This window comes from Oncorhynchus gorbuscha, linkage group LG23, assembly GCF_021184085.1.
Source record: "Oncorhynchus gorbuscha isolate QuinsamMale2020 ecotype Even-year linkage group LG23, OgorEven_v1.0, whole genome shotgun sequence".
Classification (NCBI taxonomy): domain Eukaryota; kingdom Metazoa; phylum Chordata; class Actinopteri; order Salmoniformes; family Salmonidae; genus Oncorhynchus; species Oncorhynchus gorbuscha.
The window spans coordinates 18,827,584-18,852,931 of record NC_060195.1 but is presented as its reverse complement, the minus strand read 5'-3'; the positions used below and the strand labels follow the sequence as shown (position 1 = coordinate 18,852,931).

The following is a 25,348-nucleotide window of genomic DNA, read 5'->3' as shown; positions in this document are numbered from 1 at the left end:
TCCCATGTGAAGAGTCAACTCATTTAATTAAAGTTAAATTCTTAACAAATGTTTTATAAATTTTTTCTATTGGAAGGATTTAATAATTTGCAATTATATTTACTTAAGGTAAAAGGTTTGTTTGTCTCCATATGATATGGTAAATATATCCAATAGAAAAAATATCTATATTTAAAATGGTATTAATATTCATTTGCATATATTCCTGTTAATTCCCACGGAAAGTTTCCACCTCGGACTATTCCCCAAAATGTGCAACCCTACTGGGGAGGGGCTTTGCTGGTGACACGGAGGGTGATTGATTTAGAATTCAAGTTACACTTAACCAGCATGGTTACCACAGCATTCTGCAGCGATACGCCATCCCATCTGGTTTGCGCTTAGTGGGACTGTCATTTGTTTTTCAACAGGACAAAGACCCAACACACCTCCAGGCTGTGTAAGGGCAATTTGACCAAGAAGGAGAGTGATGGAGTGCTGCATCAGATGACCTGGCCTCCACAATCACCCAACCTCAATCCAATTGAGATGGTTTGGGATGAGTTGGACCGCAGAGTGAAGGAAAAGCAGCCAACAAGTGCTCAGCATATGTGGGAACTCTTTTAAGACTGTTGGAAAAGCATCGCAGGTGAAGCTAGTTGTGAGAATGCCAAGAGTGTGCAAAGCTGTCATCAAGGCAAAGGGTGTCTACTTTGAAGAATCTGAAATATATTTTGTTTAACACTTTTTGGGCTACTACATGATGTGTGTTATTTCATCGTTTTGATGTCTTCACTATTACTGTACAATGTAGAAAATAGTCAACATAAAGAAAAACCCTTGAGTAGGTGTGTCCAAACTGTTGACTGGTGCTGTATATTAACAGTTGAAGTCAGAAGTTTACATAAACTAGTTTTAATGACTCCAACCTAAGTGTTTCAACCACTCCATAAAAGTCTTGTTAACAAAATATAGTTTTGGCAAATCGGTTAGGACATCTACTTTGTGCATGACACAAGTAATTTTTTACAACAATTTACAGACAGATTATTTCACTTAATCACAATTCCGGTTGCTCAGAAGTTTACATACACTAAATTGACTGTTCATTTAAACAGTTTGGAAAATTCCAGAAAATTATGTCATGGCTTTAGAAGCTTCTGATAGGCTAATTGACATCATTGGAGTCAATTGGAGGTGTACCTGTAGCTGTATTTCAAGGCCTACCTTCAAACTCAGTGACTCTTTGCTTGACATCATGGGAAAATCAAAAGAAAACCACCAAGACCTCAGAAAAGAAATTGGAAACCTCCACAAGTCTGGTTCATTCTTGGGAGCAATTTCCAAACGCCAGAAGGTACCACGTTAATCAATACAAACAATAGTATGCAAGTATAAACACCATGGGACCACGCAGCCGTCATACCGCTCAGGAAGGTGACGCATTCTGTCTCCTAGAGATGAACGTACTTTGGTGCAAAAAGTGCAAATCAATCCCAGAACAACAGCAAAGGAACTTGTGAAGATGCTGGAGGAAACAGGTACAAAAGAATCTATATCCACAGGAAAACAAGTTCTATAGCGACATAACCTGAAATGCCGCTCAGCAAAGAAGCCACTTCTCCAAAACCGCCATAAAAAAGCCAGACTACGGTTTGCAACTGCACATGGGGACAAAAATCTTACTTTTCGAGAAATGTCCTCTGGTCTGATGAAACAAAAATATAACTTTTTGGCCATAATGACCATCGTTATGTTTGGAGGAAAAAAGGGGAAGCTTGCAAGTCGAAGAACACCATCCCAACCATGAAGCATGGGGGTGGCAGAATCATGTTGTGGGGGTGCTTTGCTGTAGGAGGTTCTAGTGCACTTCACAAAATAGATGGCATCATGAGAAAAATATTACCTGGCTATATTGAAGCAACATCTCAAGACATCAATCAGGAACTTAAAGTTTGGTCGCAAATGGGTCTTCCAAATGGACAATGACCCCAAGCATACTTCCAAAGTTGTGGCAAAATGACTTAAGGACTCCAAAGTCAAGGTATTGGAGTGGCCATCACAAAGCCCTAACCTCAATCTTATAGAAAATCTGTGGGCAGAACTGAAAAAGCATGTGCGGGCAAGGAGGCCTACAAACCTGACTCCGTTACACCAGCTCTGTCAGGAGGAATGGGCCAAAACTCACCCAACTTATTGTGGGACGCTTGTGGAAGGCTACCAGAAACGTTTGACTCAAGTTAAAGAATTTAAAGGCAATGCTACCAAATACTAATTTAGTGTATGTAAACTTCTGACCCACTGGGAATGAGATTAAAGAAATAAAAGCTGAAATAAATCATTCTCTCTAGTATTATGCTGACATTTCATATTCTTAAAATAAAGTAGTGATCCTAACTGACCTAAAATTGAATTTTTACTCGGATTAAATATCAGGAATTGTGGAAAAACTGAGTTTAAATGTATTTGGCTGTAGGTGTATATAAACTTCCGACTTCAACTGCATATATTTATTTTTGCATGTTAATTTGGCCTTAATATGTGTCACACTTCAGTTTGCAAACAAGGTTAAAAAAAAGTTTATAAATCACTGAGTTAATAAAGCTGCACACAAACATGGTCGCTCTTTTGCTTTCTTAAGGCAGCTCGAACATGTAGGTGTTCTAGCCTAGCTCAGTGCTTTCTGTGGCGGTGGGACAGCCCGCGGAAAATACGGAGCGTAGGGGTTGATCATGTTTTTTAGTTGCGCTGTGATTGGCTCAGTGTTCTGTCACTCATGGGGACACCACGTCACTGCAAAATCTACGGGGGGGGGGCTCGAAAATTCAAGCCCCTTGGGTGCTTCCATAGAGTTACATTAGAATTGCCCATCCAAAAAGGCTCAAGGTCATTGGCCACAGATTAAATGACAAAATCATATTATATCTACCGTAGCTTTGATTGGACTGATCAAACTTAGCTAGCAAGCTAGCAGTCATTATCATAAATCAAATTGACAATCTACTGGCAAATCACTTTCAAACCTTGTCATATGAAGATAAAACACAATACAGATACAAATGTATCGGTGTTCAGAAATATTACACAAGTTGGAAATCGCAAATACAACAATGAGTGGTTTGGAAGGAATCAGTGGCTAACTGCAAGCGTTGCAAAGCAATCACTAGCCTGCTATTCAGTGGAGTGGGTGTGTGGTCCAAGTCTGGGCTTAAGGGTCTCTTTTCCAAGCTTAAAATAATAAACATTCAACACAGGTCATAATGTCCATCCAACATCAACATGACTTCTGCCGTGTTCAAAACAACTGGAAACTCGAAAATCTCAGACTTCACTGAACTCAAGCCAACTGTGAACTTAAATGGTCATCCAACTCAGAATTCCAAGTCAGAAACTCTGACCTCTTTTTAGAGCTCCGACCTGAAGATTCCTGATTCCTGATTCGACCTTGTTTTTTTTCAGTTCCCTGTTGTCTTGAAAGCGCCATAAATCCAGAGAATGCCAGACTTGGATGCAAAAGTTTGCCCTTAAGGACCGCCGTGCCACCTTCCTGTTCAAGTGAGCACAGCACAAGGTGCTGCTGCATAAATTATGTGATATGCCAGGGAGATATGTATACTGTACCTAAGAAAGTAATACTAAGTGTATGGTGTGTAGTAAGCGGTTATTAGCCTTACCCTAATCATTTGGTCCCTTTTTCCCTCCTAACTTAGCCTACTGTTCTGACTTGGTGGTGCACATGTCGCCTGTAGCCTGTTTTAGAGAAATGTCATCATTGAATATTGTAAGAGCGTTTATTGTCTGCTTATATGCCCCCTTTATTTATCCTACAGTTCTGACTTGGTGTACAGGGAGAATACTGTAAGAACGGCACATGTTCTGAATTCTGTTGCTGTACATTTAGAAAGTGCTGAACCAATATTGACTACGTCCATCCTAGCTCGCTTATTAATGTCTTTATCAAAATTACGGATTGCCTCTTATCCGCTCGTCGTCCCTTATGCCATAATTTGTACATCTTAACTGTCAGTATAAACCACATTTGTTCATGCAAGTCAGCCATATCAGCATTTTTTTAAAGGCAGTAAATGTTTAAAAGGCTGAATTAACCGTTGTCGCTGCCAGACAAGGCTCGGCTGATAACGTGGTGTAGTCGTGGTAAGGATTCACTCCATGGTGCTGAAAATAAACATCTGCTGTTGGGACAGCTTTATGTAGGCCCTAATAGTTTGTGGGCACCGTTTGTTATAGTGCAATTAATATATCGTTTAGTGTTGTGTCCTGTAGTGCCTTTGCTGGCATGCATCGAAGAAAAAATGTGGCGTTTTCCCCACCAAGACTTACATGCTAAAATTGCCACTGCTCATATTTAGGCTGGTAAACATACTGTACAGCCCTGTTAACATAGAGATCCTCACAACACCAACATATAATATTCATGAACACCGTGGGAATGCCAAGTTGGAAGAAGGTAGAAAAATACTGTGCAATAGTGCACTCGTGTGGTTGGACAGAGATGCTGCAATATAAACCATCATGCAGCAAACCCTAAATCTGTGCTGCTTCAACTGTGTCTTTCCTACATTTACTAAGTATATGAATCTTTAAAATGGCAGACTAGGAGATTGTCGTACCTTTTTTGATTTGTCAAAAAATGCATTCTTTATTTGCTCCAGTGAGGTATCAGGTTTTACACTAAGAAGGTTGTAATAATTTACTGCCACTAATTAAACAGAATGACCACACAGTGCTTGGATCACAGGCCTGGACTGGCAAGCTTTTAACAACGGAGGAATCATTATTGTGTAAGACAAATCAGAAAGGCTAAATCAGATTATTATGTAACCGCTTATTCAGATTGTAATGGGAACCCTGCAAAATTCTGGAAAACTGTCAAATCTCTTAAGGGTTCTACTTCCTCCTCTCTGCCACAACAAATGAATTCAGACACTGGCCTCATTATGGGGGAAAATTTACATCATTGATGCATTTTATCACCATTTTATTTCGGCGGGCTATCTCTTTGAAATAACTTCTAAGCCTATTCACAATGATATTGGGCTGGATGCTGATAGTGTAAACTTTCTGCATGATCACAGAAATTATAGTTGGTACAGCTTTTCTTTTTGGCTATTTATAGAAAAAGGAGACCTGGATGCTTTGTGGGCAATAGACAACAAGAGATCCACAGAGGCTAACCAATTGAATCCAGGTCTGCCTATCATTGTTGGCTCAATAACTCCCATTTTTTATTTAACATTGTTATCAGGAAATATTCCAAAAGTATGGAAATCAGCTCTTGTGCAGCCACTCCATAAGGACGGGGATAGTAGTGATTTTCATCATTATCACCCCATTTCAAGGATTCCTTTTCTAGCTAAGATTCTTGAAACCTTGGTAAATGTACAACTTTGCTATTTATTATCAGAAATTATTTTTTTTTGGAATGTAAACCAATCAGGGTTTAGGCCTGGACACACCACTGTTACATCAACCACTTTAGTTGTTCATGATCTTGTCAATTGCCTTAGACACTAAAATGAAATGTGCTGCTTTGTTTGTGGACCTGTCAAAGGCTTTTGATACTGTTGATCATGCTATTTTATTGAATAAGCTGTCCACAATAGGCCTGAGCTCTGACGCCTGTTCTTGGTTTCAGGATTATCGTAATGACAGAACTCAGACCATCGTGATTGATGGGGTTAAGTCTAAACATCTTGAAGTAAATAAAGATGTACCACAGAGGTCGATTTTGGGACCTTTTCTCTTCCCTATTTATATAAACACCATTGGTCAATCTGTTAAAAATGGTGAACTTAATCTATATGCGGATGATACTATTATGTATGCTACTTCCCCAACCTGCTGTGCTAAAACTACAGTCAGATTTTATAGCTATGCAGAAATCCCTTGCTGGTTTAAAACTTGTGCTTAATACGGGCAAAGTGAAATACATGTTGTTTTCAAACTCTCATAAGAATGTTTCAGATGAACTACATGTTCACTCATTAGATGGTTCTCCAATCGAAAGTGTTCCCACATATAAATACTGAGGCATTTGGATTTATGTGTATTTGACATTTTTAAAAACATATATACTGAACAAAAATATAAACACAACATGTAAAGTGTTGGTCACGTTTCATGAGCTGAAATAAAAGATGTTCCATAGGCACAAACATGTATTTCTCTAAAATGTTGTGCACAAATTTGTTCGTCAGCATTTCTCCTATACCAAGATAATCCATTCACCTGACAGGTGTGGAATAACAAGAAGCTTATAAAACAGCATGATCATTACACAGATGCACCTTGTGCTGGGGTCAATAAAAGACAACTACAAAATGTGTAGTTGTCATACTGCCACAGATGTCTCAAGTTGAGGGAGCTGCAATTAGCATGCTGACTGCAGGAATGTCCACCAGAGCTAATTTCATGTTCATTTCTGTAACATAAGCTGCCTCCAAATTCGTTTTAGGGAATTTGGCAGTACATCCAACCAGCCTCACAACCGTGTATTAGATCCTGTGGGCGAGCGGTTTGCTGAAGTCAACATTGTAAACAGAGTGCCATTTTGAATTAACAAAAATACCGAGACGAGATCCAGAGGCCCATTGTGAGATGCATATCTGTATTGAGAAATCCATAGATTAGGGCCTAATGAATGTTTTTCAATTTCCTCATTAAATTGTTGCATGTTAAGTTTATATTTTTGTTCGGTATTAGCGGTGACTATAAGCTTGCTAGCTAACTCGACTAAAGACACTGGGCTAAGCTTTTGACCTATGATGTCACGTGGCAAAACAAGTATTTGAACAACAAAAAAGCAATGGTGAATTGCAAGGGTAGAGAAGCATAGACGTACCGAAATGTTGTACTTTCTTCGCATCATAACAAATATACTGGGGATTGTGCTGGTGTGTAATCATTATACCGATTCTGTTGCGTTTACGCCAAACGCAAACTATAGTTTATATTGGACAAATCCAGATAGGTACCTCCCCATTTCGTTCCGTTTGCAACTGAAAACAAAATATCTGTTCTTAGTGGACACATTCAGGACGTTAGCGCAGTTTCACTCCTTTTCAGATCGTTTATTCCATACTGAACACGACCACACACTACTGCACGTTTTGGGGTTAACCCTTCCTTGTCTTTCTATTCTCTACAAGATGCCTCGTTGTTTCTCTTCTGACTAATAACAAAAAATACGCACATTTAATGCATTTCACACACTTTTTAGTTTTTCTTCAACACCCCAAAATAGTATTTTACTCATCAATGCATTCACAGCAGTTTAATTCATGTACTCACCAACCTCATGCCTCCGCCAATCAGCTGTAGAAGTGGGCGGTGCTGACCTTATTGTTATGACTCGTCCACTAAATCACTTCCTGGACTTTTCAGACCACATATTTTGTCAGTTACTAGTATCTTTGCATTTATGTCTCTCAGCGACCAATTTTTAAATATGTTTCTAACTTTACCAAACGCTCGAGGCTTTGGTTCAGTCAGCGTCCATTCCATAAAAGTAATCTATATGTTCGTTAAGGCTTGACTTGTTTATGCTATAGCAGTGGAAGGAAGCTATTGGTAAGGATCAATCTTTCAAACTATGACCGTGTTTGTGTCATTGATAAATTAGCTTGTCAGAACAAGGTGCTGGGTTCAAACGGTCAAACTAACTTTAGCGAGAAGCTGATTGAACTAGCTAGCTACTAGCCTAAGATGTCCTCTTACGGAGCCTAACGTTACTCCTTGGTTGCCAGAGCCAGTAATACCTCTGAAAATAACCTAGAAGGTCCTTGGACTTAAGGAGTAACGTTAGACTCTTTTAGTCCAATATTGGGCTAGGTAAAACTATCCTTCCTCAATCTGAAAATGATCTTAATTTATTCTACACAAACATGAGAGCTGATTTTATATGATTCCGATTTGATCAGGCTTAATCAGAATGGATCCTGAGGTCTCTGTGCTGTTGCACTGCACCGCCTGGGGAGGACTCCTGGAACCACAAGTGCAGGTGGAGCTTTCTGCCAGGTAAATTCAGAATTCATTACTTTCAATCGATAGTTGGTTGTTAGAAGTAGTCTAATTATAAAACCAGTTATCAAACACAATGAATCTATTGTCCTCTCACTCCATCTCTCTCTCTATTCATCAAGGTTTAACCGTCAGACAGAGCCAGCACTGGAGAGTCACATAGAGGAGGTGTGGACAGAGAGGGTGACCATGGAGCCATGGCTTTTCAATGGGGCCAAATTCAGGCTGCACTCTTTCAGTCTGGCCTCACCCCAGCCCTCCTGTCCACCTACACCCCAGCTTCCCTGCATGAATGGAGAAGGAGACAGATATGGAAGGCAATGTAGCATTCAGGAGGAAGAGGGCCAACACGAGACAAAGGGGAACGCGGACTCTGAAAGAGCAGAGGTGCTCAGACACCAAAGAGATCAAATAGACAGAGTCATAGGCGAACGACAGCATAATGACAAGGATTTGATTAGCTATAAGCAGAGGGAAGGGAACCTCAGAGACACGCAAACCTCCACCCCAGGGTGCAGAGACCAACATCCTGCTGTCCGAAGCAGTGCAATAGAAGCTCAACCCTTCCCACAGAGCGATGTCGGTGGGAAGTGTGAGGGGGCCACTCCCATCCTGACCCTGAGGTTGGGCCTGACCTGCTATAGGGACTTCCTGGGCACCAACTGGTCTCAGAGAGCAAGGAAGCTACGCCAGCGTGCGGAGGTGGAGTATGGGGATCCTCTGGCGCTATTGGCCCAGCCGCTGGGGGTGGGTGGGGTCTTGTGTACGGCTGACAGACAGGTGGTGCTGATCAGGAGGAGCCAGCAAGTGGCGGAGGCAAGGGGGCTGCTGGACATCCCTGGGGGGCACCCAGAACCAAAGGTGAGACGGGAGAAAGAGGTTGAAAGTTAAACCAATACTGTATGAAATGTGGTATTGTATCCTCCATACTTGTGAGGTTGGTTGAATTAAGTTGACACTTATTCAAAAGGACTGTTGAACTGCATTCTATTTCCATTGTTTGCCATACTTATGGCACCTTACTTATGGTATCTAATTACCTTTGCTGCCTCCTCCCCCTTTCCCCCAGGCTGTGTTTAAAGGCCTCGATGAGGAGGACAGGATCAGGGTGGAGATGCTGCAGTGGAGGGAGGAGGCTGTGGTCAGAGAGCTGTTCTCTTCGGTGTGCGCTGAGATCAGAGACGAGGTGAGACAAAGAAACATAGCTGCTGGCCATGAGACTGAGTGGTCAAGGACAGTCTGTTTGTTTATCCCCTTTCTTTCTCTCTCCATCTATCATTTTCTTTCTCCATCTCTTTCATTAAGTTTGTCTTCATTCCTCTCATTACGACCCCACTGTCTGTCTGCAGGTAAATGTTCCTCTGTGTTCTCTGGGTGAGCCGGTACTGATGGGCATCGCTCTGAATCACACCAGTGCAGGCAGACCCAGTGCAGAGTTCTACATCAGGTACTCAAAGGAAATGACATCATAGAAAATAGCCCTTCATTATCAGGCCCATGTTTGATAACTGACCACAAAATGATAAGACATTCAGTATTATACAATTCCTATGTTGTGTTGTCTGTCCCCAGTTGTTCACTGACTTCCACAGAAGTTCGAGAGCTTTACTGGCAGGGGGGCATTGAGGCCCAGGAGTCTACAGATATCGTGTTCGTGAGCCAAACAGTAAGGAGCGCCACAACAGTTACTGTTATCTGTGCATAAAGAAAATGTAATGTCTAAGAACAGAGAAAAGAATATGGAAAGTTCATAATTGAAACATAGATATTGAACAATGTCATACAAATAGTTTATTACACATTAACACCTTGTGTAATGAATCTCTTAACGTTTGTCTTGTGATTTGAAGGAGGTGCTACGGCTAGACCAGAGCACCCCCCTGTGGTCAGAGTTGTGTCCTTCAGCCAAGGGTGCTGTGCTGCTCTATCAACTAGTGCTGCCTGACCGAGAAGACAAAAGCAATTGATCAAACTCCAGCTACTGCACCGGATAAAATTTCCAGATGATGAAATTAATACAATATACATTTTCTTCAACGAAAAAGCAGCGATTTAATGTTGTTGTTGCTTTAGAGACAATACTGTTGTAGAAAGTTAAGCCCCCCGCTATGAAAATGTCTGAGGAAACATTCCCTGAATATAAAGTTCCAGCAGTATTTCAGAAAAAGATAACTCCATTACATTTACATTTAAGTCATTTAGCAGACGCTCTTATCCAGAGCGACTTACAAACTCCATACAAACGTTGCTTGATGTTTGACACTTAGGCACAATATTTCCCAACTTTGCATACAAATGCTGTAAGATAATGTAAGATATAACCTGTATAGTAAATCTTTATAAAACCACCTGCAGAATTTGCTGATCTCTTTAGATGTTTAACAGTAACCCTGGTAACGGTAACTATCGTAAGCGTAGTTCCTGTTACCATAGTAGTCCTGGTCTTGGTAAACCTGATTCTCGCTGCCGTAATAGTCCTGGTAACTCTGATTCCACTAAACAGAGAGGGGGAGAGAGAGAATAGAATACATAATTCATACCTTAACAGAAACATTGACTGTGAGACTTTTAACATGTGAGACTGTCTAAGGTGCTGCAAAATCGGACTGTACTTCCTTGAGCTCTGTACACAGGTATGCTCTCTATCCTACCCTGTCTATAGCATTTACCTGTTTTGCACTCACACACCGGTATCAGGGTCTCAGAAAAATGTGGAGCAGGACTTTTGACTGGCAGTATTTTGATTTACCAGACATTTAAGAAATGTACCGGTCCCATGTGCATTGGGTGTGCGTAACCACCCACGGTGCTCAGAATAAAATAAATCACATTTAGATTATGGTAATTCATTTTAACAGAACATGAAACTCTGATGCAATGGGCTCCTTACTGAATTCCGATGCAGAATTTCAAGAATAACTGTTCACATTTACTTTTCCTCAGCCAAGTAGACCAGTAAGGAACAGCAACATCACTAGCCTGTGTCAATCTACTATCTCCCATAGTAGAAACGTTAACCTATTCTATTGGTCAGCTAGTCATTCTGTGCGAGAAAGAAATAGCCCATTCCAAACACTCTGGGACAGTTGTGGGACGACAGATCCGAAATTCATACAACCAGTAGGCCTAGGTTACATCCAAAACAACATTAAAAAGCAAGGAGTCTGATGCAACAGATAACGATTAGCTTAAAATGTTGATCAACTATTCTTTCAAGGCAGTAGGCGACGCGTGAATGTTCGTACCAAAATGTAATTTAGCGGGGAAAAAATGTTAAAAGCCACTGCATATGAGAGCGTTTTTCATGAGACCGGGATGAAATGACCGTATCTTTTAGAAATGGAGTTAGAGTTGAGATAAAGATGAAACAACTAGCATGGGTTGCTAATATGACTAGGATTGGGCCTTTGGCTAACTCAACAATGAAATACGTTTGAAAAACAACAGCTAAATAGGCTACTGTTTTCAATGGCATATGGAAGTGTTTATAGTTTGATTGGGTTTTGGCTAAGCTACTTTGAAGCAAGGTAAGACATGCCTCAGTGTAAAATGTTCAGGTTTCAAACAGTTAAGTATATTTTTTTCAAAATACATACTGCCTCCAGCTCATTGCAAAGTGGTGTGAAGCCTGCCAAATTGCCTATGCACTTGAATAGAGAATGGGAAGCACACTTCCATTACCAGTTGAGAAATAAAAATAGTAGCTCTTTTTAGTCTTTGCCATCAATACAGTTCTCAACATGCATTTGCATTTAGAATTGTTGAACAATGATTGGGCTTATTATAAAAGCACTTTTCACTCCACCAGCAATTAACAAGATGTTTGATGAGCTGTAGCAGCAACTCTCATGTTACATTGACAGGTATTTCAATCAATAGGCTAAAATACATTTTCGCAATGGGATTTGTTTTCTTCTCCTGGACAATTGGCCGGGGACATTTTTATTTATCTGCTTTTTTTAAATGACTTTTCTTGTTGCCAAAAGCCGGCTATTACCGCTAATGGAAACCCTGACAGATACCCAATGTGCATGCCTGTTTGTGTGCGTGTGTACCACTACCTGTCTGTAGCATGCTTCCTGTCTGTAGCATTCTAGCTGTTTGTTGTAGTTTAGCTGTCTATTGTACTCCCTGCATGCTTCATGATTAAAGTCATGGCTGCGGTACTGGTAGTTCGCTCCATTGAACGGTTCATCCTGCCAGATAAATATCACAGAAATGGGTCGCCTAGGCTCTAGATCCTATAGCCCTGCCCCTAGGTCCTATAGCCCTGCCCCTAGGTCCTATAGCCCTGCCCCTAGGTCCTATAGCCCTGCCCCTAGGTCCTATAGCCCTGCCCCTAGGTCCTATAGCCCTGCCCCTAGGTCCTATAGCCCTGCCCCTAGGTCCTATAGCCCTGCCCCTAGGTCCCCCTGCCCCTAGGTCCTATAGCCCTGCCCCTAGGTCCTATAGCCCTGCCCCTAGGTCCTATAGCCCTGCCCCTAGGTCCTATAGCCCTGCCCCTAGATCCTATAGCCCTGCCCCTAGATCCTATAGCCCTGCCCCTAGGTCCTATAGCCCTGCCCCTAGGTCCTATAGCCCTGCCCCTAGGTCCTATAGCCCTGCCTCTAGGTCCTATAGCCCTGCCTCTAGGTCCTATAGCCCTGCCTCTAGGTCCTATAGCCCTGCCCCTATATTATCCTGTAGATTATATACCCTTGCCTCTAGATTATATACTCCTGCCTCTAGATTATGTACCCCTCCTTGTAGGTTATATACCACTGTCTCTAGATTATTTTCACCTGCCTCTAGATTATCCTCTAGATTATGTACCCCTGCTTCTAGGTTATATACCACTGTCTCTAGATTATTTTCACCTGCCTCTAGATTATCCTCTAGATTATGTACCCCTGCTTCTAGGTTATATACCACTGCTTCTAGATCATATACCCCTGCTTCTAGATCATATACCCCTGCTTCTAGATCATATACCCCTGCAGCATGGTATCCAATCTGCTATATCAGCAACTCTCTACTATATCATTCCAGTCTTTTTCTGTCCTATCCTATAAACGAATCATTTTAAATCAATAAAATATCCCCAAAATGCATGAATTAATAAGGCGGAATATAAGAAAACTATGTAAAGGTGAAGTATGTTTATCAGAGGTTGATTGGATAGACGAGGACTCACATGTCTGAGCTGCTGTGGTGTCCAGTACTGCTGATGACCATATGGGTATGGCTGCTCCTGGTTGAACCATGTGCGGTCCCAACCTACAGGCAAAAAATGTTATTACTATAACCAGAAGAACCCCAAGGCGTGACATATCACCAGACCAAACACATTAAGGATAATTACACAGTAATAGCGCCACTCAGGTTTTTCCCCCCATCAATCATTCTCCCTGACCTCTCAAGTCACCAGCCGCCACTGGATGGTACCCCCTGTCCATCCGGCCCTTGATGAGGGGTTTAGTGGGGTTATAGTCTTGCGTGGCCATCCTTCCAAATCTGGTCTTGTTAAGGTGATAAGACTGAAGTCCGAGGCTATGGGGGTTATTGTATCGGACGCGGGGTTTCTTCCGTTGTTTGGGGGCGGAGGGGACAGGGGGGAGCAGGCTTTTTGACTCTTTTTTGTACCCCTCCAAGAGAGCCTGTGCTTCCTCTCTGGCTAGCTCCACAAACAGCACCTTCTCCAGCAGGTCTCCCTGCTCTGGCAGAGTGCAGCTCACTGGGGAGGAGAGGACATCAACACAGCATCAAAATGCAACCATACCTTCAGTTAGGTTCTCCTTTCACTGTATAGGCTTGCAAAGTATGTTACTACATTAAACTGAATCTGTGTGAAAATTATGCAACTCAGAACAACTCAAAGACTGATATGCTGCGACTCTATAAACATTTTTGAATTGTGTGAATGCTTACGAAATTATACTTAAAAAGGTCACTGCTCATTGGTTATCTTCTGTATTGTATTTCCCTGACCTTTGACCTTGTGGAGATCCGTTTCAGGGATCTTGTCCCCCTCCTCCTCCTGTTGCTCCTGCAGACGCCTCTTCCACTCCTCTTTAGATGGGAACACCACCACCGCCCTCCGCCTGAAACCCACGAACCACAGCAGCCTCTGGCGCTGAGCTGAGGGGTGGACGTTGGGCTGGGGATGAACAACAATACATTATTGTCCAATTGTCTTTACGGATAACTCAAATTCATATGTTTTGCTTGGTGGTATGCAGGAGGAGGAGAGGAAACAAAGAGAGGAGTGGCAGGAGAGAAAGATTGTCTAAACTATCACCTTTAATTATGAACAGATTTGATTCCTAACCAGTTAATATACCCTCACTCTTTCAGGGAGCTAGCCAATCAGCAGACACTGCCTCCCCTTGCTGTCCTATCAAATAGCTACCTACCTGGTCCAGGATGTAGTTGCGTGGAGTTTGAGCCGCCACCTTGATCAGCTCACTGAGACACTGAGAGGCCTGCTGCAGCCTGCTCTCTCTACGACCCTGCCCCTGTGGAGAGGAACACACAGGTTTTTAATTTTATTTCACCTTTATTTAACCAGGTAGGCAAGTTGAGAACAAGTTCTCATTTACAATTGCGACCTGGCCAAGATAAAGCAAAGCAGTTCGACACATACAACAACACAGAGTTACATATGGAGTAAAACAAACATACAGTCAATAATACAGTAGAAAAATAAGTCTATATACGATGTGAGCAAATGAGGTGAGATAAGGGCGGTAAAGGCAAAAAAAAAGGCCATGGTGGCAAAGTAAATACAATATAGCAAGGAAAACACTGGAATGGTTGATTTGCAGTGGAAGAATGTGCAAAGTAGAGATAAATAATGGGGTGCAAAGGAGCAAAATAAATACAGTAGGGAAAAGATACAGCTAACAACATACAGACACACACCTTTGGAATTGATATAATCAATAGATGAATAACACTATGAATAGTGTTAGTGTTATAATGGTTATAATGGTGTTGTGTTATAATGGTGTTATAGTGTTATAATGGTGTTAGTGTTATAATGTTTATAATGGTGTTATAGTGTTGTTTGTAATGGTGTTGTGTTATAATGGTGTTATAGTGTTATAATGTGTTATAATGGTGTTGTGTTATAATGGTGTTATCGTGTTATAATGGTGTTAGTGTTATAATGGTATTATAATGGTGTTATAGTGTTGTGTTGTAATGGTGTTGTGTTATAATGGTGTAATAGTGTTATAATGGTGTTATAGTGTTATGTGTTAGTGTTATAACGGTGTTAGTGTTATAATGGTGTTATAGTGTTGTGTTATAGTGTTATAATGGTGTTATAGTGTTATGTGTTAGTGTTATAATGGTGTTAGTGTTATGTGTTAGTGTTATAGTGTTATAATGGTGTTAGTGTTATAATGGTGTTATAGTGTTAATGGTGTTAGTGTTATAATGGTGTTATAGTGTTATTGTGGTGTTATAGTGTTGTACAAAAACACCCTGTGACGTACTGCACTAGCATCGAATAGTCCCTGCAATTTGAAACTTTTCAGGGAAATCAGGAACCAATACACACAGTCAGTTTGGAAAGCAAAGGCTACCTTTTTCAAACAGAAATTTGAATCCTGCCGCACTAATTCCAAAAGGTTTTGGGACACTGTAAAGTCCATGGAGAATAAGAGAACTTCCTCCCAGCTGTCCACTGCACTGAGACTAGGAAACACTGTCACCACCGATAAATCCACAATAACCAAGAATTTCGATAAGCATTTCTCTACGGCTGGCTATGCTTTACACCTAGCTACCCCAACCCCGGCCAACAGGTCTGCACCCCCCACAGCAACTGGCCCAAGCCCCCCCCCCCCAAATCCAGACAGCTGATGTTCTGAAGAGCTGCAAAATCTCGATCCCTACAAATCAGCAGGGCCAGACAATCTGGACCCTCTCTTCCTAAAATTATCCGCTGCCATTGTTGCAACCCCTATTACTAGTCTGTTCAACCTCTCTTTCGTATCGTCTGAGATTCCTACAGATTGGAAAGCTGCTGCGGTCATCCCGCTCTTCGCAGGGGGAGACACTCTAGACCCAAACTGATACAGACCAATATCTATCCTACCCTGTCTTTCTAAAATCTTTGAAAGCCAAGTGAACAAACAGATCACTGACCATTTCGAATCCCACCGTACCTTCTCCGCTATGCAGTCTGATTTCCGAGCTCGTCACGGGTGCACCTCAGCCACGCTCAAAGTCCTAAACGATATCATAACCGCCATCAATACAAGACAATACTGTACAGCCGTGTTCATCGACCTGGCCAAGGCTTTCAACTCTGTCAATCACGTATTCTTATCGGCAGACTCAACAGCCTTGGTTTCTCTAATGACTACTCGCCTGGTTCACTAACTACTTCTCAGGTAGAGTTCAGTGTGTCAAATCGGAGTGCCTGTTGTCCGGACCTCTAGCTAGCGGTCTCTATGGGGGTGCCACAGGGTTCAACTCTCGGGCCGACTCTTTTCTCTGTATACATCAATGACGTCGCTCTTGCTGCTGGTGATTCTCTGATCCACCTCTATGCAGACGACACCATTCTGTATACATCTGGCCCTTCTTTGGACACTGTGTTAATAAACCTCCAAACGAGCTTCAACGCCATACAACACTCCTCCCGTGGCCTCAAACTGCCCTTAAATGCTAGTAAAAACAAAATGGATGCTCTTCAACTGATCGCTGCCCGCACCCGCCCGCCTGTCTAGCATCACTACTCTAGACGGTTATGACTTAGAATATATGGACAACTACAAATACATAGGTGTCTGGCTAGACTGTAAACTCTCCTTCCAGACTCACATTAAGCATCTCCAATACAAAGTTAAATCTAGAATCGTCTTCCTATTTCGCAACAAAGCCTCCTTCACTCATGCTGCCAACATACCCTCATAAAACTGACCATCCTACCGATCCTTTACTTCGGGCGATGCAAACTGGATGCAGTCTATCACAGTGCCATCCGTTTTGTCACCAAAGCCCCATATACTACCCACCCCTGCGACCTGTGTGCTCTCGTTGGCTGGTCCTCACTACATATCCGTCGCCAAACCCACTGGCTCCAGGTCATCTATAAGTCTTTGCTAGGTAAAGCTCCCCTTATCTCAGCTCACCGGTCACCATAGCAACACCCACCCGTAGCACGCGCTCCAGCAGGTATATTGCACTGGTCATCCCCAAAGCCAACATCTCCTTTGGCCGCCTTTCCTTCCAGTTCTCTGCTGCCAATGACTGGAACGAATTGCAAAAATCACTGAAGTTGGAGACTTATATCTCCCTCACTAACTAGATCCTAGCTGTACACACTCATCCAACCAACCAACTACCTACCTCATCTCCATGTTTGTTTTTCTGCTCTTTTCACACCAGTATTTCTACTTGCACATCATCATCTGCACATCTATCACTCCAGTGTTACTTTCTAAATTGTAATTACTTCTCCACTGTGGCCTATTTATTGCTTTACCTCCTTACTTCATCTGCACACACTGTATACCGATTTTTCTATTGTGTTATTGACTGTATGTTTGTTTATCCCATGTGTAGCTCTGTGTTGTTGTTTTTGTCGCACTGCTTTGCTTTATCTTGGCCAGGTCGCAGTTGTAAATGAGAACTTGTTCTCAACTGGCGTGCCTGGTTAAATAAAGGTGAAATAAAAAATGATGTGTTAGTGTTATAATAGTGTTATAATACTATTATATATAATGGTGATATAATGGTGTTATAATACTATTATGGTGTTATAATAGTGTTATAATAGTGTTATAATAGTGTTATAATAGTGGGTAGTTGTGTGTCTGGGGGTCTGACCTTCATGCAGGGTAGGAGGCCTGCGGTGCCCAGCAGGGTGTATCTCTTCTCTGGGTATTGCTTCATGTGAGCCCTGGCCCAGTGGGTCTTACCTGCCCCTGGCATACCCACCATCATCAACACCTGAATAGGAGAGAGGAGGCAGAGGGGTAGAGAGAGGAGGGAGAGGGGTAGAACAATGAGGGGGAGGGGTCGAGCGAGGAGGGAGAGGGGTAGAGTGAGGAGGGAGAGGGGTAGAGTGAGGAGGGGTAGAGAGAGGAGGGAGAGGGGTTGAGCGAGGAGGGAGAGGGGTAGAGAGAGGAGGGAGAGGGTAGAGGGGGGGGTAGAGCGAAGAGGGAGAGGGGTAGAGAGAAGAGGAGAGGGGTAGAGAGAAGAGGGGTAGAAAGAAGAGGGAGGGGTAGAGAGAAGAGGGAGAGGGGTAGAGAGAAGAGGGAGAGGGGTAGAGAGAAGAGGGAGAGGGGTAGAGAGAAGAGGGAGAGGGTGGAGAGAAGAGAGAGAGGGGTATAGCATGAATAAAGTGCACACAGGCCAGCAAATAGAGTTCATGTTAGTGCTGGCAGCCATTGCTCTGCTCTCACCTCACACTGCAGTTTGGAGGTTGGTGGGGTTGGGGCACTGAGCCTTTGTCCAGCAGGCAGGGAGGAGAGGGGGGTGTACCCTGCAGGGCTGGGGTACCAGGGGGGAGACGTGGGGTCCAGGTTGAGGGTGATAGAGGTGTTTTTGCAGAGGACGTGGGGGTACAGCACAGAACCGCAGAGAGCAGCCGGACTCAGGTGGAACGCCATTCCCATAAGGCGACCGTTCTTATGGAAGGAGAGCTCAACTCCTTCCTCCTTAGAGAAAGACTATGGGTGGAAAGATGCAGGGAGACAGGAACAAACCCATAAACACAAAGCGAGGCAGGGATTACTTCAATAGTAAGGTTTGTATTTTTTAGATTTGGATTGTTATTATCAAAATGGCATTTCAACATGTCCTGCATTCAAGAAAGTGAGGGAGGGGTAAAAAAACTTTTTTAAAAAACTAGTGTCACTCACAGCATAACAGCCAATGACATCGCCCTCTGAAAAGGGCTCTCCAAACTCCTCCTCTTTCCCAGCCGTCACTTTTCTGCCCCTAGCGTCGTAACCGTAAGACAAGTCCTCGTCACCTGAATGAGGGGAATGAGAGAGAAATCAGCACAAATCATACAGAAACATTTCATTCATAAGACTCAATGAAGTACCTCTGCTAAACCATGGGACATTTATAACCAGAACATATCCACATAATTGGCACGTTTCTTTGTTGGGAAAAAAGTTTGGTGCTTACCGAGCATCAAGTTGGAGTTCCAACGCTCCACTGACCAGCCCAGTCTCAGACCATGGTGCTCAGGGTCCTCAGAGTCCAGTGATGGAGACACCAGCTTTTTCTCAAACATAGCCTCGAAGCCCACCCTCCCCTGGTGAGTTCCGTGTGTCAGTCTGCATCCAGACCACAGGAGAGGGCAACGCTCCCAGAACCTTGGCTGGCCGCTGCAGCCGTCCCGGCCCACCTCAAAGTGCAGGTCACCGCCGTCTGTGGAGATTAGAGAGGATGACCAACTGACCATTAACACCACACTGGTCAACCAGGGCAATGAGAGAGAGGTGATCCCTCATAATTAAACTCACAGGAGTCTAGTCTGACCCGCCCTCCGTCTTTCTCGGCATCAACACCATTACTCTCAGGCTGAGGCGGTGGGGATTTGGCCCTGTGTGGAGAGAGAGTTTGGTCATGTTTAAAGACACTGTCTGGTGGGTAGAGGATCATTTGCCCAGGCTCACTCGGTAAACCCTGCAGAGCTTGAGTCATGGAGGAAAGGTACCTGTTGTACTGGATCTCCTCCTTGAATTCGTAGTAGGCCCTGCCTCTGGTTCTCTCACCCTGAGCAGGCCTCTTTACCCCACGCTTCTCCCCTCCACCTCCAGACCTATTTTCCTCGTCTTTGTCGATGTGAAACACTGCAACGAGAGTGGGGAAGGAGGGGATTCTGATTGATTGATTACTCTAAAAGTGTAGGCCAATGTACAAGATGGGATTCTGATTGATTACTCTAAAAGTGTAGGCCAATGTACAAGATGGGTTATAAACCTGTAACATATGGATACCAGGGTTGGGGTCAACTTAATTTCAATTCCAGTCAATTCGGGAAGTACACTAAAATTACAATTCTCTTCAATGCTTTTCAATTAGGATTTGTTTTTAATTGGAGTTTGCTTCACTTTTAGAATTGACTGTAAATAAAATGGAGTTGACCCCAACCCTGAAGGATACAATAAAAATAATCATGACATTATTCAGTGTGTGTCATATCATATCTACCGGTGTCCTGGTTGGTCTGGTCACTGGCCACAGATCCCAGGCTGAGGCTGGATGCAGTGCTGCTCCCTCTCTGGGCCACCATGGAAACACTGTCCTCCTCCTCAACTCTGTTCTGCACAGCTGATCCTGCATGATCTTCTTTAGACTGCCCAACAACCAACATACTTGTGTCTTGATACACGATGTCTATCCGTGATATCTGTGATGTATTAAATGTGTTTTTAATGGGCCTGGTGCTCATGCTTGTTGTGTTTAGCTGGTTTGATGTCGTTTTATCCTCCTCTGCTTCCTGTGTGGCAGTCCGTTTGGAGACTCCGTGTGCATGTTCTCCTTCACCCTGTTGTTCTTGAGCGCTCTCTTCTTGGGTGACATGTTGCTGTTGCTCTACTTGTTGATTTAACGAGGTCTGCTCCATCAATCCTTCTTTGTCTGCCGTGGTTTTTGCACACGGGCTCATGGTAAAAGTGCTGATTACACACACGTCTTCCAACTGACTTGTTGACGTGTTATCAAGTTTGGCTGCTGAAATTGCAAGTGCCTCGGTGTCTGCACCGATAGGAGAACAATCAGCTCTAGGTCTCACCATCATCTCTGAACTTGCGGCGCCTGCAACGTCTCCATCGTGTCTAGTGGCTTTCGCCTCCTCGCCCGGTAGAGGGACTTCTCTCTCCATCGCTAACACTGTGGATGCTCTGGGTGAATCGTCATCTTGTGGCTTCGACTCTTCTCCAAGACCAGGGACTCCCTTGTCTTGTCCAAGATCGCTTGATTCTGGAGCTTGCAATTCAGCTTCGAAAGCTGACATCAAACGCCCAACGAGTTCTGCCTTCAGTCCTTTGATGTCCAGTGCTCGCTCTTTGAGCATGACTCGTAGTTTGGCCACTTTTAGTTTTTTGACTTCTGACAGTTTCATTTTCCACTGAAATGTGCGTTGCTTTTATCAAGTAAAAAACGTTACTTTACCTCATGAGCTTCCAAATGATTGTTCTGCAGTAAAAAAATATAAAAACTTTAGCAAAAGAAAGCAACTGCTCGAACCAAAACACACCCAGAGACTGCTGTCCTGTAAAATTCAATATACGGTTCTACTCTCTGATTGGTCCATAGGGAAAATAACCCCGCCTTGATATCCAAGCTCTACCAGCTATTGGTGTAAATTGAGTCCGCCCATAGACACGTTTCATTCCGATGGTCTGGGTTGACCAATCACGCTTCCTTTATTCACCAAATAAGCACAGATCTAGGATCAGCCGACGTTACTCAACCAATTCAAATGTTTGTCTACGAATGATCTAGAAACAAACAAAACTGATCTAAAATCAGCACTGCAGGCCAACTTCTAGTTCCATGCCCAGCGCAATGTCAACAAGTTATAAACATTGTAAGTCCCAAAATGAAACGCTTTTTTTTATTCATAGGAAGATATTTTTTGATTTACACAAACAGGATGCTAAATAAAAACATTAACATAAATAACCAGTATAAAACATCATCAATATTGCCAGTAATACTCCAAAATGCAATAGATTATAGACAGTCTATCTCTCTTCCGGTTTATTTTTCCGCTATCTGTGTGTCACCACGACTACTGAGGTCAGAGTTCAGAGTTTGAAGGTCAAGACAAGTTGGAATACGTGTTTTTCCGAGTGTATTTTGTCTCTATCCTATACCTCCCTAAACCTTTTTGGCTCAGCCTAGTTCACACATATACTTGTTCTGATACAACTATCATCAAAGCTATATATTTGTGAAAAATCTGGAGGCTTCAAATGCCTTGAAAGCAGCTGCACCTACACAAATAGCATCATACAACAACCTTCACTAGAGGAAGAGAGTGATTCTGTGACACAATAAAACATTAATGTGTCTTTCTCACACAGTGATCCTATTTGAATATAGTGTCTCTCTTTCAAAAAAATACTATATGCTTCTCAATGAAAGCGCCTCAGTACAAATGTTAATTTACTCAAACAATTAATTACTTTTGCCTTGAGAGCTATTGCACACAACATGCAAATGGTACATTTGCCAATTTTGGAACTGTTGGATATAACAGACATACATATTGAACAAACACTTTTAGGTAATGTTTTGTTGAAACAGACAACCCTGTAAAATAATAACTTATTTATATGTAACTAATTTGGCACAGGTCAGTCAGTCAGCTACCTTGTTATGAAGTTAGTGAGCTATGCACTGATGAATGTCACTAATATCATACTGATTGTGATCACATATTAAACCATATGTCTAAGACTCTAAGATAAGACGGTACTAGTTAAACATCTAATTAATAAATGCAATAACATTACTTCATTTATTCCTTTTTTAGTTACCGTACGTTCAATGAATCCCCTTTGGTCTGAAAAATAATTGGTAGATGACAATTTGTGGTTGGAGGTTGAACCCTGTTAAATAAGAGGCTACAGTAAGTGGTGAATGGTGGTGGTGATGAGATTTAGCAGAACAAAGGTCTTGGGGTTCAACAAAAACACTGGGTGTTGGTAATGACGGGTTATGAGGGATGGAACTCATATAAATTCAAATGGGTTTAAACAAGGGTTCAATCAAACTACAAACTGTAGTCCAGTCTCTTGAATCAATACATTCTCAGCTTCTTTGTTTCATATAGATTTCCACCCCTCATAATGTGTAGCTGCGTTGGGTTCCATTGGCATTAGGGGTTTAGACAAAGATGATGCTGGGTGCTGTTGATAGGGGTTGTGCGGGTGAGGGTGAGCCCCAGTCTGATCCTGATGAGCCTGAGGAGGAGGAAGAGTGACCGAGGAGATGCTCCTTCTCCCTGGGCAGGCAGGGCCCGCTGATGTGCTCGCTGTGGGAGTGGTAGAGACGCATGAAAGACAGGATGGAGTGGGTCAGCCACAATGCTGTCACACTCCACAGAGCAACCTGGAGAGAGAGAGAGAGAGAAGTTCCATTGGCATTAGGGGTTTAGAGTTTAGAGTGTAGCTCAGTTGGTAGAGCATGGCGCTTGTAACGCCAGGGTAGTGGGTTCGATCCCCGGGACCACCCATACGTAGAATGTATGCACACATGACTGTAAGTCGCTTTGGATAAAAGCGTCTGCTAAATGGCATATATTATTATTATTATTATTTAAGATTATTATCAGTTCAAGTATATATTATAAGTATTATTAGAATAGAGAAACAAAAAGAGAAAGAGTTATTACACAATAATAATAATAAGAACACTAATAATAATAATAATAATAACAACAATGATCATAATAATAAGAATAATAACAGCAACAATAATAATAACAAGAGGGTGTAAGGGGAAATAGAGAGCAGAGACGGATAGAAAAACTGCAACTAAATCACAAGTACACTGACTCACTCATGCTAATGCAAAGCAGACAATTTCTATTTTGAGCAGGGAAAGCCCACTGGCATGAGATATGGGCTATGGGGGACTACATACCTCTGCCAGAGTGAGCTCAGTGTAGAAGGAGGACGTCTCTACATCCAGGTACATGGGGACGGACTGGGATTCTGCACAGCTGCACGCAAACAGACAGAGACAAGAAACTGTCAATATTTAACAAGGCAACAGTCAAACCCCTGCAGCTTGACCGTCACACTCACTGCAATGTATGCAACACACCGGTCGATGCACAGAGATTTTCCTGACCAAATGATCTGGCCTGGAAGACCCTAAAGTACGACCTGTTGATATATATGTCTCAGTATATGAACATTACCTGTGGGGTCTGGTGTTGTCGTCTGTGACAGTGTTGCACCAGGAGGCCAGCCCCAGGGAGAGGGTGACACTAGCCCCCCCAGATAGGAACAACACACACAGACTCAGGATCAGGGTCAGGAAGGCAGAGAACAAGGTGCTGGAAAATAAACATAGTAATAACATTGGTGATTGTGAACTACTGAAAACATAGTAATTTAATGTAAACTGTTATAACTATGTAATAGCAGTTACCGATGACACATATGACTAACAATGCATTGCACAATTTGATATTTCATAATGGTCATTATTATTATTATTATCAGGCTAGTTATGTCATTTATGTTTCCATTTGTATCGTTGTTTTTTAAATATTTATATTTATTTATTTATTTATTTTTAACAACAAAAACAACGATATATATATAGGCCTACTTTATGTACTATTGTACTATTGATTAACTATTTCAAAGCCCATGGAAAGCCTACTCACTCGTCAAGCCGTCCGTGGAGATAGAAGATGCTTCGCCAGCCCTGCGCAGCACCATACAGCACCGTGAAAACACCGACAAAAGTTGCGAACTGGCATGCAGACGGTGGACCCCATTGCTGTATCACCAAGTGTGAAATCTCACCCTGTTCCACAGAAATGTCGGTTCGATTGTCCGTCCTCCAAGAACCAGTGGTGAAAAGCGCACAACGCCCTTTGAAAGCTGATCCGTTTAGCGCCAGCGGGACAACCACCATCAACCCGGCCAGTACTGACAGGGTGTGGGCTGCGCAGTGAGCCACCAACAGTCGCCGATCAAGCTCCATACCCTAAATCCAAAAGATCGATCAAAACGAACTAAATACAGGATATCTTCAGGCAGTACCGTCCCGTTTATTCGGTATTTTCTTGAATTATTAAACTACCATGTGTCATATTTCTGAAAGAAAACAGGATATTTAAAGAACAGCCTGCACGCAAACTAGCATTACAACACTCCCTTCCCCTTACAAATGTACCAGTGACGCACTTGCATACGACACATACTGGAGCGTTGGACACATTTCCTAGATCAGAGATGCAGTGAATGCTGTCAAAACGTTATCATTTTGCAAATGTATTATTTGACTCAATCAACTGAGTGGTACTTTTCAATCGTGGTACTTTTTAATCATGGTACTTTTTAATCAATCATATCCATAATAGCGACAAATATGTTTGTTTTTTAGTTATGTAAAATGCATGGGACAGAATGTACGCCAGGTTCGAAAGGGGGGTACAAAGCCGACCCCCACCTCTTGTCATTTAAAGTCGGTCAGTTGGACAACATTAATCCGATCAACCTTCCTAACAATGGACCATTTCAAAAGTCTGTCCTATAAATCATTTATAGGATTATGTCATATAAATAAGACATACTGCAGCCTAGGTCATCTACAATTTATGAATTATTTTATTTCATCCAAACAA

The 25,348-nt window shown here is 42.5% G+C and overlaps 4 protein-coding genes across 11 annotated transcripts in view; 1 reads left to right on the top strand and 3 right to left on the bottom strand.

Moving 5' to 3' along the window:
* LOC124011504 (snake venom vascular endothelial growth factor toxin VR-1'-like) overlaps positions 1-7,768 on the bottom strand; it is a 30,526-nt gene extending 22,758 nt beyond the window's left edge. For 3 of the 6 annotated variants that reach the window (XM_046324941.1, XM_046324942.1, XM_046324945.1), the window contains exon 1: positions 6,842-7,258. The gene's annotated coding sequence lies outside the window, so the exon portion shown is untranslated. Of the gene's footprint in view, positions 1-6,841; positions 7,260-7,290 lie in introns of those variants that run through there. The other 3 variants (XM_046324944.1, XM_046324943.1, XM_046324940.1) reach the window with 3 other exon arrangements.
* nudt22 (nudix (nucleoside diphosphate linked moiety X)-type motif 22) lies at positions 6,557-14,531 on the top strand. Of its 3 annotated transcripts, XR_006834591.1 has the most exons (8): positions 6,557-6,966; positions 7,920-8,016; positions 8,142-8,880; positions 9,089-9,205; positions 9,369-9,466; positions 9,592-9,685; positions 9,870-10,652; positions 14,353-14,531. XR_006834591.1 is itself a non-coding variant. In XM_046324937.1 (7 exons), exons 1-7 carry the CDS (start codon positions 6,846-6,848, stop codon positions 9,984-9,986), a joined length of 1,383 nt encoding a protein of 460 aa, XP_046180893.1. In that variant the 5' UTR covers positions 6,557-6,845; the 3' UTR covers positions 9,987-10,739. The 3 variants fall into 3 exon arrangements, 2 of the variants coding, with proteins under 2 accessions (XP_046180893.1, XP_046180894.1); XM_046324937.1 differs by lacking the exon at positions 14,353-14,531 and having other exon boundaries at positions 9,870-10,739; XM_046324938.1 differs by lacking the exons at positions 6,557-6,966; positions 14,353-14,531 and adding an exon at positions 7,282-7,569 and having other exon boundaries at positions 9,870-10,739.
* On the bottom strand, positions 9,791-21,268 carry LOC124011501 (heterogeneous nuclear ribonucleoprotein U-like protein 2). The gene is made up of 12 exons (XM_046324936.1): positions 20,185-21,268; positions 19,688-19,823; positions 19,494-19,573; positions 19,153-19,398; positions 18,879-18,991; positions 18,420-18,686; positions 17,842-17,964; positions 14,412-14,513; positions 13,987-14,155; positions 13,412-13,732; positions 13,193-13,275; positions 9,791-10,514 (listed from the first exon to the last, which is right to left on the bottom strand). The coding sequence occupies exons 1-12, from the start codon at positions 21,095-21,097 to the stop codon at positions 10,398-10,400; spliced, it is 2,670 nt and encodes an 889-aa protein (XP_046180892.1). The 5' UTR covers positions 21,098-21,268; the 3' UTR covers positions 9,791-10,397.
* A 310-nt stretch (positions 21,269-21,578) lies between these two features.
* On the bottom strand, positions 21,579-24,908 carry LOC124011503 (transmembrane protein 179-like). The gene is made up of 4 exons (XM_046324939.1): positions 24,383-24,908; positions 23,909-24,046; positions 23,629-23,707; positions 21,579-23,094 (listed from the first exon to the last, which is right to left on the bottom strand). The coding sequence occupies exons 1-4, from the start codon at positions 24,703-24,705 to the stop codon at positions 22,870-22,872; spliced, it is 765 nt and encodes a 254-aa protein (XP_046180895.1). The 5' UTR covers positions 24,706-24,908; the 3' UTR covers positions 21,579-22,869.
* Positions 24,909-25,348: the final 440 nt, after the last annotated feature.